Source organism: Limulus polyphemus, unplaced genomic scaffold (assembly GCF_000517525.1).
Source record: "Limulus polyphemus unplaced genomic scaffold, Limulus_polyphemus-2.1.2 Scaffold668, whole genome shotgun sequence".
Lineage (NCBI taxonomy): Eukaryota > Metazoa > Arthropoda > Merostomata > Xiphosura > Limulidae > Limulus > Limulus polyphemus.
In genome coordinates this window covers 389,352-400,739 of record NW_013666278.1, presented here as the reverse complement: position 1 = coordinate 400,739, position 11,388 = coordinate 389,352, and the positions used below count along the sequence as shown (strand labels likewise).

Sequence of the window (11,388 nt, the reverse complement as noted above, 5' to 3'; positions counted from 1 at the left end):
TTAAATAAATAAATTAATTGTAGTTGAATGCTGTATTATTTCAATTAAATTAAAAGTTTGATACCATTAACTGTTATATAACTTTCGAAACCAGCATAATAAAAAAAGACATAAAGAAGCATATATGTGAATTATTTGCATATCAATATAATTTTCAAATTACGATAATATTAATATAAAAATTTATATTGAGGTTTTAAATGTATTTAAAAGTTTATGAAAAACATGGATAATAATAATAATAGGTATGTAAGATGCTGTACACTGTTGGAAGGCGCCAGTGTCATGTTTCTAAAGTACTCTAGTGTTTAAAAATAAAACAAAATACAAACATTAATAGTGATAAATATAAATTAATTAGATAGATTAGACAATATTGATTTGCAACTGATTCAAGTGTATGCTTCTTTAGAACTGTTGTATGATGCTCGTTTCTAACGCTCTGTGTGATAACTTTTCGTTTCATAAAAGTTTAAAATCACCAGAGAAAGGGCCTAAAACGATGTGAACTTTAAAAACATCTGTTCATCATTTACCATTTGTTTGCGGTCCCTCCTTTCCTCCCTGTTTCTGATTTTGTACATTACAGTATCTGAGTATAACCTCACCAGAAAGTCGGAGATTTGTGCAATAGCGTACGAAAGAGTACTTCACCTATAAATATCAATAACTGAGTAGAATCTCACAACAAAAGGTATTAAAATAAAGAAATACACATCGATTGAAAATAACTCATACGAATGTAACTTAACTATTGAAGAAGATTAGATTGTTTTTTTTTATCACCTATTGGACTCTCTCGGGGTAGAATTGTCTTCAATAAAATGTGATTTCGAAGTCTCTGGGATACGTGGAAAAATAAAAACCATTGAAATGTTGCGAATTCGAAACTATGTTCATACTTATCTTTACCATATGTATCACAGCTGTAACTTTTAACCTTTTCTTCTGATAAATTACATGCTTCCTACGAGAAGCTTAATAAAGTTTAGACAGCTTATATGAACACATAAAAGGATACTGCTGTTCACAACAGTGAATATTTTTTTGTGATTAATTCACTCACTGTAGACCATATTATTAACACCATTATTTCGCAAGTTTGTCCCGATTTAATACATTAGTCTTTCCCCACCTCCCCGTTAATCTTGTATGACCACATGTCGGATTGCTTTGTCTGTAAATGTGTGTGTGTCGGTCACGATTTACATAAAAAAAACAAAAAAAAACAGAAACACGCTAATTGGCACCCTGTCTGACAACACCGTACGAATATGGAACTCTTGAATATTCAACACTTCCCTCACAAACTATGCCGCCAGTAGAGGGATTTTGTACGGTACAGAACTCATGCTGAAGGTGTTGATATTTATTCACTTCCTTACACCTACAATATAAGAAATAGAAAATAAAGTGCAAAAACATATGTAGGCTTGGACTCGTTGAGGTACACCCTGAATCACATATATAATTAGGACGTGTGTGTATAATGACTCTCTATCTTCCAACAGATGATTTGTATACATCTTCTAGATGTAGAAGATGGACTTTAAAGGTAAATTGTATTTTGTTGCGAATAAAATTTTTATTTGTGCTTAAACAGAAGTGTTTTAGTGAAGTTTATACAATGATCACTTGCATATTATTTGTGTATTAGATTGTTCTTCCCCACCATTCATTCATTTTATAAGTGTCTGTGAGTTTGCGTGGGAGTTGGTTTTATACGTTATTTAGTAAATTACAGTTAATTTAAGGTTTCCTGAATACTGCTGTATTAATGATTTTCCACGCAAGAGGGAGTATAGCATCAATCTAGATAATTTTTACTGGTTACTAGTGTTTGTAAGAGGGTAACAGTTTACTGTATTAAAAGTTTTGTTTGTGATATTTCATAAATGGATTAATAGAAAATTGCTGTATCCTAACTACCATGGCGCCCATTTCTTAAGCTGAAACAAGCTTTAAGAGAATGATTTAAATCCTGAACAAAAAGATCGACTTCATACATAATACTTTAAGAACATTTACTGTTACAACGTATGTCCTGTATTTGTTATTGTTGTTATTCAAGGGTGTAAAATTGAAGAAATGTTTCAAGCTTCCTTTTTAACTTTTCGACGCAATCAACAACAATATTCTATTTTCTTAAGGGTCATGTCTTTGGTATTTTATTTCTCTAGTGATGTCACACCTAGAGATGCTACTAAACGCCAAAATGTAGCTTAATGTGGATTTTTCTTTAGATGTAAATCGATGCAAATGCGAGACGAACCACGTGGTTGCTAAATAAATAAATATTGGCCAATGAATATTGTTCATTTATACAAGTAACAAACTTTTAGGCACGGACTTTTATATCATTTTTTGAACATTTAGTATAATAACTCAATGTTACCTTGAGGTGCAGTGACGTAAAGAGAAATTAAAAAAGGTAACTCAATGAAGTAAATCTACTCAAACCTTATTTGATATTTTCTCACAATATTAATACCAGATATTACATTATTCTAAGACGTTAGCCACCCGATGTCGCCGTGGTACGCATCAAATCTAAAACGCTAAAATCCAGGGTTCAACTTCTGCGTGGGTGTAGCTCAGATAGTATTTTATACTAAAACGAAAACTTTCTAAGATGTTTTTCAAAACCAACATAAAGTTCATAAAATTACTTTTTTTTTGTTTGAAGTTAAGCACAAAGCTACTCAATGGGTTATCTGTGCTCTGCCCACCACGGGTATCGAAATCCGGTTTCTTGCATTGTAAAGCCGCAGACGTGCCGCTGTGCCACTGGGGAGGGGGGGGGGCGATTACAGAGAGTGATCAGCATAAATATCACTGAGTAAATGGTTTATGTTAGTTTTTCCAAACCTTGTTTTTATCCCCGAAGCCCTTTAATAAATATGATTGCTTGTCCCCCCATCTTTGTTAAATAAGTGAAAGGGTGAGATAAGTGACGAGACGGATAGGCATTAGAATGCAATATCTGTTGTAGTAATTACTTACTATTTTCATTAATAAAAAGTATATTTAAACCCTTAATTGTGCACCATTGTACTATTAGTTCTACCGTAATCGCTCACGCCCCACACTTTCTGGAACGCTGGTTTACGTAGTCTGGCTAAGTGATAAAAGAAGTGATAAAGCATGCTACTTTAATATTTATTTGTTTGTCAGTTTGAAGTTAAGCACAAAGCTACACAATGAGCTAGCTGTACTCTGCCCACCAAGGGTATCGAAACCCGGTTTCGAGCCTTGCAAGTCCGCAGGCATACCGCTATGCCACTAGGAGGCACTTCTTTAATATCTACTTAAATTTATTTCAATTATTTGAAAATAATAATCACTCTGCATAAAGCCATCAAGGAAGTTATTACAACTATTCTTACTACTCTTTTAACGTACGTTTTAATTATTTGAAAATAATGATCACTCTACATAAAGCCACCAAGAAAGTTATGACAACTATTCTTACTACTCTTTTTATGTACGTTTTATATTTGAAAATAATGATCACTCTACATAAAGCCATCAAGGAAGTTGTGACAACTATTCCTACTACTCTTGTTACGTAAGTTTTTGTTTAATATAACACCGCTATAAGACATATAACACTATAAGTATCATTATTCTTTATTGGCCTATTACGGCTTCCCAATAATTAAAATGAATAATAGCATTTCAACACTTATAATACAGATAAATCAAAAATTATATGAATCACAAAACGCAAAGCAGAAAACCCGATAACCCGTTCATTTTCGGAAGGTAGGCGCTGCCTTGTCAGACTGGGTGGATTAGAGTCTTAGTTGATATCCTATTTATATCAGTCGTTTGGATTATAATCGCTCACGTTAGTACTAACTGTCATGCTCCAACAGTTAAAGCGATCTACACCTTAAGACTCGTTGCCACACAAACTACTCTAAAGCAGCATGCTTTAGAAACCTGATAAGAGAGCTACAGTCATAATATTTTGCCTGGTGAGGTAAATAGATATCTAAATCAATCTCGTGGGAAAGCTGCAACATTATCGGTTGGATAAGGTAATTAGTATTTAGTAGGACCTTTTGGAGAGTGATAACGATTACTTGGTGTATCAAGGTTACAAATGATCTGTATAAACCTGGCGGGGTAATTTTAACGACTGCTTGGTCTGACAAAGAAAACAGTGATCTTTATCATTTTATAAGAAGATTGTGGTAACTACCCAACTTTATGAGATTGTCAGTAGTGGTACATGGATTATACTAAAGAAATGTAACAACTACTTGAACAGGTAGGGTAAACACTGATATACAGGGTGGTTATAAAGTCAGTATGAGTATTTACAAGGGTGAACGACGAAATGTGTATTTTTTTTATCGTACAGTCACTTCAATGGTTTTTGAAAATGGCAGTGGACGCACCAATATAGCAAGTGTTCAATGTTGCCATCACTGTTTTTGATGTGTCTATTATAACGGTGTGATGACCAAGTTCGCAGCCGATACTTTCATCACGCTTTATGTAACTTTCTAAAGATATGGATATATCACTATAGTTCAGCAACCATTCCTCAACAGAAGAATATCATTGCGATTCATGGGGATATGTTACGCGCTTTATGGACATAGTAAACGAAACTGATGGTGGCGATATTGAATAGCCCGCTAAATGGAAACTTTGGTGTCTTTTCCACAAAAGTAGTGGAACGAGTTTTCCTTGAATTCTTACGCATATACTAAAACTATCTTCCCGGTATGTTACTAGGTTCCTTCTATTGACTGTTCCAAATATCCATATTAAATTTATAGCCGTTTTGTTAATAGAAATATTTAGGGAAACTATAACAACTATTTGGCCTGATAAGAAAAGCAGCAATCTGTATAAATCAGAGGTGTAACCGAATTAACCTTCTGGTAATTACCCAATTTAATTTGGTCAGTAATGTTGACACCAAGAGAAAAATATGAGGAAATTACATTTGGTTAATACATCCTTTAAGCAAAAATTTTCAGCTAGTTTGTTATAAATTTACGACGAAAAATTTGACCGGACTATGAATCCAAAGATTCAAAGTTCGTGTCCAGTTGCAGCAAAAAATCGCGTTTCGAAGTTGAAGCCATAGCAGTCAAATCCCACTATTTGGTCAGATAATGAGTAACTCAAGAGTAATTGGTGTTGTTAACTAGCTGCCTTACTTCTAGTTTATCAGTTAAAAATTAAGAATGACTACAAGCACAAAGCCTTTGTATAGTTTGTGCAAACTTATGAAACAAATAACACCATAACCATTGCAATGGTAAAGCCAATTATAAATATTATTTAGCTCTTTATTATTTGGCTGCGTTTTGTGCTGCCATCTTGTGACTTACAAGTACACTACGATAAAAATTCATACATTTTGTTAGCTGTCAATAATTAAATTCTATAAAGTGATCATAGGTCATTAATGACTAACTGTGATTGATATCGATTCCACGATGATATATTGCAATACTTCTTTTCAATTACTTTCTTCAAATTATAGAAAGACAGTTTCAGGTAGGCAGCTTTACGGCTGAAATAAAAACAATGTTTGCTCATGAACTTTCTTAAGATGATTAATTTACCGATAGTATAATGTAACTGATTTTTTTTACCTATAACCTGATCATTGATTTTGAGTGTCATTTATCCCTGAAAGCAGTCTTTATGACTACTAAATTGTTAAGTATTTTTTACCCGCCACAACAGTGTATAATTCGTTTTCAAATGATAAAAACTGATGTAAATATTATTATATACAGTAGTTTCTGAATTCTTATAATTTCTAATATAAAAAGAATTTCAACTTTCACTACTTTTCGTTAAAAGTTTTTTAACAGCCTTTGAAAATATATATCCATTTAACTAACTATTTATGGAGGCTTTTTTGGTTAGCAATATTTTGGTAATTCTTGGCACTAGAACTTCTTGAGAAACGAAAGGAGTTCTAGTTCCTTAACATGAATTTTTGATCAAGTTCATAAATCACAATTGGGAAGTGTTATTAAAGAAACTAACTCAAAAAAAATTATTTTCGAATCTCTTAAGAAATCCAAATGTTGCTTTTCAGACGTTAAAATTCAACAAAGGTGTTCAGTAACTTTCACTGTTTGTATTATTGTATGGCACTTGAGTACTGAAGCACTTTATACAGAAGATAGTGTTCTGTCGAAACATATAATATGTTCCATCAACAATAAAAGATTTCTTGATGTTTATAAATCATTGTTTGCCTACCCATTATTATTGTATGAATTCTTGCATTAATATATTTATAGTAAATGTGTGTCTTGTTCTCTAAATAGAGCAAAAGCACAGTTACAAATTAAAATTATAAAATTTTACATTTCTTTATATTCATTTTAACCTGCTTTTGGTCAAAACAGATTGTCTAATACAAATAGTACCCCCTTCCCACAACATGTCTCTCCAATGGCCCAGCGGTAAATCTGAAGGCATATAACCATACAAAAATAGGATTTCGATACTGTTGAGCACAGCATAGGTGGCTCATAGTGTAGTTTTGCGCTAAGCAACAAACAAACAAACACATTTACGTAATAGAATTGACTTGAGTTAATTGTGGCCTCAGTCTCTTAATGAATATTCTCATTTCTATAACAAGGCTTTGTCTATTATTGACCTTAGTTAATATTTTAAATTATTTATATGAAGGATGCAAAAGGTGCAACAATTGAAGTTAGGCAGTAAGATTTGTCTCAATTTTGAGGTACAGTCTCTTGATACAAATATATTTTTAGAAGAAACCATACAATTAAGTATAGACTTTGTATATAATGATGAAAATGTTCTTGAAACTCACGAATTCTGCCACCAGAAATCCCATTCCGGACCTAAAAAACCTCAACTATAATTAAATTATAAGAGTAAGCATGGATTCTATATTTGATCATTCCTTGGCTAACTAATGTCTTTCTTTTTCAAGAAAGCACGTTGTTGTAAAATTCTGTGTTTTCAAGCCATTATATTATTGAAGGTACTTTGATGATATTTTTTGTCATCTTTAATGAATTTCAACAACGTTGTGTTTTAGTTATTTAATTATCTCAAATATAGTCATGATTTTATAAAATCTACAGTATAACATTTAGCACAAGTCTGACTCTGTTAAATTATTTAACTTACTAAAATAGTTATAAAATTGAATGTGGAGTTTGTTAATAAATACATTCATGGGTCTTTATTTTAAGTTTTGACAGCTTAAATATGTAAATTATATAAGGGAAATTTAACTAAGGTCTTGATACAGTGTGCTTATCGGATCAGAACGTGTGGAACTTCTTAGAAAAAAAAAAAGGTGATCTAAATAGTTTTACTACTGATAAGCCCCCCGGGGGAACAGCGGTATGTCTGCGGACTTACAATGCTAGAGACAGGGTTTCGATATCCGTCATAGGCAGAGCAAAGCTAGTCATCTGTGTAGCTTTGTGCTTAATTACAAACAAACAAACAAATCTACTGATAAGCCTTAGATGTGTCACACATTTCAAAAAATTATAAAGTTCAGCTCACAAAAAAAGAAAATTTCTTTAAATGTACCTGTGAGTGAATAAACTGAAAGTATGATTTTTCTGCACCAGGAGAATAAACACCATTATGTAGATGAATATCTTAACAGGAAGAGCGTCTCTAAAGACCAGCAAACGACAACCTATAGCTGTAGTATTCCCTATATAGGCAAACAATAATTGGGTGCGAAAAAAATCACGAAACCAACTTTTTCAGAGTTAGTTCTCAAATTCAATTCAAATGAGTTTTAAACCAGAATGTAGATCTTAACTTTTTTGTTTATTTTATATCTAAATATTTAGTGTTGATAAACTTGGGTTTTAGAGCGTGCTAAAAACAAAGGTCATAGCTCAATTACTTCAACTTACCTAATGATCTATTACTCTCCACCCCCAACATTGACTTGATTTAAATCTTTATGCAATGACTACTATGTATAAAAATATTAAGTTAGTTAGTGTTTACTAATTGCGTTGGTAAGCGTGTACACGCACACACACACATATAAATAGATTCTAAAACAAGTCACACAAGTAAGGTTTATTTCAGCAGTTAAAACGTTATTGTATATTCTTGATGTTTCTGATACTATTGACTACTCGTATTGACGCGTTGATATGGTTAGGATATCTTATATAAATAGGTAAAATATTCTATCAGGTTCAGAAAAAACTATTTGCATTTTTTATTCACTCAATTTAAATGATTATTAATAAAAGAATAATTGCTAACCTAATGCTTCTAGAAACTTGCTAGAAGACTTTATCGTAAGATATCCGAGAAACATAAGCATGACTGATGGACACTTAATTGTTTATATAGTTCATTTGCAAAGTAACATCTGCTAACAGATAGAGTCAATGATTGAATAATTGACTAACCATGATAAAATTTGATTGAATGGACGGCAACTGCCTGTTCTAGAAACACAAGTATAAGGACGACGTTTCGTAAGTCTTCTGCCTTTCGTCTTCATTCAACCAAATTTCATCACACAAACAATCTATCAAAGAATTCACTAACCAGTTTTTATGCAATACAGGTAACAGTGAAAGGTCTTCTGTATAATTTCTTTGTTCGCAAGAAACCCATATCGTGTGAAGAAAAAAGAAAATAAATGAATTACTTACATTGGTAGTGAGCTGTGACGTAAGAGCAGCTACTTTTTCGTTAGCTTGTTCCAATTCTCTTTTCAGCTTCTTAATCTCTTGAGACTGTTTGTCCTCTGTCTAAAAAATAAACATGCATATTACATAAAACTTCAATTTAACTATATTTATGTAAAAATAACGTACAAGATTTACAATCAGATTTTTTTAAAAAAAACATAAAAATTTTGGTAAATATGTAATGTTACAACTAAGACAACAATGCTCACATGTTCACCGCGATGAAAACGAAAATGGTCAGGTTTTTGTAATACACGCCCGAAGTAATAAACACAGAAAACAAAACATTTATGAATAGTTCCAAAATCTCTCTAGGTACCATATCCAAACAGGACGTTGGTAACCATGGATTTCCACAGACTTTTTCATTTAAGGTGCGACTTGTCCAATAGACCTTCGAGATGCGCCTTAAGAACCACAACTCAGTTGTTATTAAATACAGTCAACTTAATCATCCATTGTTAGGATTCTGTTCAAAAACCAATAGCTAACCATCATTATGTTTTAACACAAAAAAGTTATGAAATAAAACGTGTTGTCCTATTGAGATGATTTCTAATTTGATAAATATGAATTTTTGTCACCTTAAGTGTATCGATATATCATTACTTCTTTTTAACCAATTATAAAGCATATTTTACTATCTGTGTTTTTGTAATTTCTTACCAATATATTAAATATTCAATCCTATTACTTTCTGTTTCAGTGATTCAATAAAATAACTTCTGTCTTACAGAAACCTGTCTATTTATATTTATTGTAGTTTCCTGCTAATATAAAGTGTTTCACTTTTTTCAACTTTTAAAAGTCATTCAACTTAAGTGTTTCATTTTTATCAACCCGTAAAAGTCATTCAACTTAAGTGTTTTATTTTTATCAACCAGTAAAAGTTTTTAACGTGTTTTACCTTTATAAACCCGTAAAAGTTATTCAATGTAAATGTTTCACTTTCATCAACGTGTAAAAATCATTCAATGTAATTGTTTCACTTTTAACAACTTTGAAACATCATTCAACATTTCATGCAAAATTTTGTGTAAAAAAAATCCAGAAGAGAGAATGTACACTGCTATACTTCATTTGTAGTTTTTTTATTGTTGTTAATATTATTTTGCATTTAAAAACTAAGAAATTTTGTGAGAAAGGAAAAAATAAACCTTTACCGTGGAAAACATCGAAGAGGTAGAAGAAACAACGGACAAGGACGAGCCATGTACTGAAAAATAAATCATTCTGAAGATGTGAATATCTTAACTCGATATCAACTAACACAGAGTATGAATTATTATTTAGATAAAACATTACAACGCTTTTAATTAACACACGTTAAAACTTACAACACAAGCTTTCATATTCATTTATTATCTTGTACTGGACTATTATGAATATATGTATACTACTTTAGTTATACACAAAATAGTGCGATTTATCGGACAGTGCATATAGGTGTGGCAATGACGACCTGTATTAAAGCAATACAAAAGATATCTGGATTTTCTTCTCTACAGGCCATCAGAAGCTAGATATGAAGATCTACCTGACATAGTCACTCTATCTCCGGTGTATATGCCGCTTTTCAGCTATCCAGAGCATCACAAAGTCGAAAACTGGCGAATAGCCAAAACAGATATTTCTTATTTTCGTTCGTCATCAACAGGCCTAGCGCCTGTCTAGTTTTACCAGTAACTATAATTTTATCATCATTTGATAGAGCAAAACAGCCTTCACGATCTTTGACTACCTATTTTATTATTATTCTAAGCAAAATTTATAAAGCTTTAAAATACACTCTAACCCAGTAACCCACGTACACCACCTTATACATAAGTAAACAAACAAGTATATTGGGAAAAACATAGCGCTAAATAAAAAAGCTATGTAGGGCTGGCTACTGAACTTGTAAAAAGGAAACGAACAAGAAAGAAATGGAAGTGGACATATCACTTTATCCGTCTAATGATCGCATAGCAGAATAAGCCGTCTGAATATTAAGTGTGTTTTTTTAATCCACAAGCTTTCGGCTCAATTACCTAAGTGTTATACAGGTGCGAGACACCTGTAGAACGCTTAGGTAATTGAGCCGAAAGCTTGTGCATTAAAAACTAAAATAACGTGGTGATATTCCAAATAAATTACTTAATGCAAATATGAGTATTCACGTTAAAAGCCTGACTTTACATGAAGAATAAAACCCCTACATTACCGGCTTCCTCACTGTCAAAACAAATATAACCACAATTTCCAATCGTAAAATGTTACTTTATTATAAAATAGTCATAAAAATAGTATTCTAAAGTTAACTAAAGGAAAGGTATAATGATTAAAGTTAAGATTCTATTCAAACATCAAGCTTTCGATAGACAAAGTGGAGAAGCCAGTTATGTAAGGGTTTTATTCTCCATGTAAAGTTGAGACGGCTTAGGTTGCTAGGTGATCATTAGCCGGATTAAGTGATATGTCCACTTCCATTCCTATTATGTTTGATTTCTTTTTCTCAAGTTCGGTACCCAGTCCTCCATAACTTTTTTATTTAGCGATATTTTTTTCCTAACCTAATATATATAAAGGTAAGTTTGTGTCTATTTGATCGCACCTTTCAGCCATCTGTTCTTTATTCGTTTCCACATTTCTTGATCAATCAGCACCAAATTTGACACAGTAATATAGGATGACATGAGGAAGG

At 32.1% G+C, this 11,388-nt stretch overlaps 1 protein-coding gene across 1 annotated transcript in view; it reads right to left on the bottom strand.

The window, feature by feature from the left end:
* Positions 1-11,388, bottom strand: part of LOC106459854 (neuron navigator 3-like) — a gene marked incomplete at its 3' end in the record, with an annotated part of 119,620 nt that overhangs the window by 64,625 nt on the left and 43,607 nt on the right. Inside the window, exons 9-10 of the mRNA XM_013919526.2 lie at positions 9,869-9,921; positions 8,667-8,765 (exon numbers count right to left, since the gene is read on the bottom strand). Of these exons, the coding sequence (XP_013774980.2) occupies positions 8,667-8,765; positions 9,869-9,921 (152 nt within the window). The remainder of the gene's footprint in view (positions 1-8,666; positions 8,766-9,868; positions 9,922-11,388) is intronic.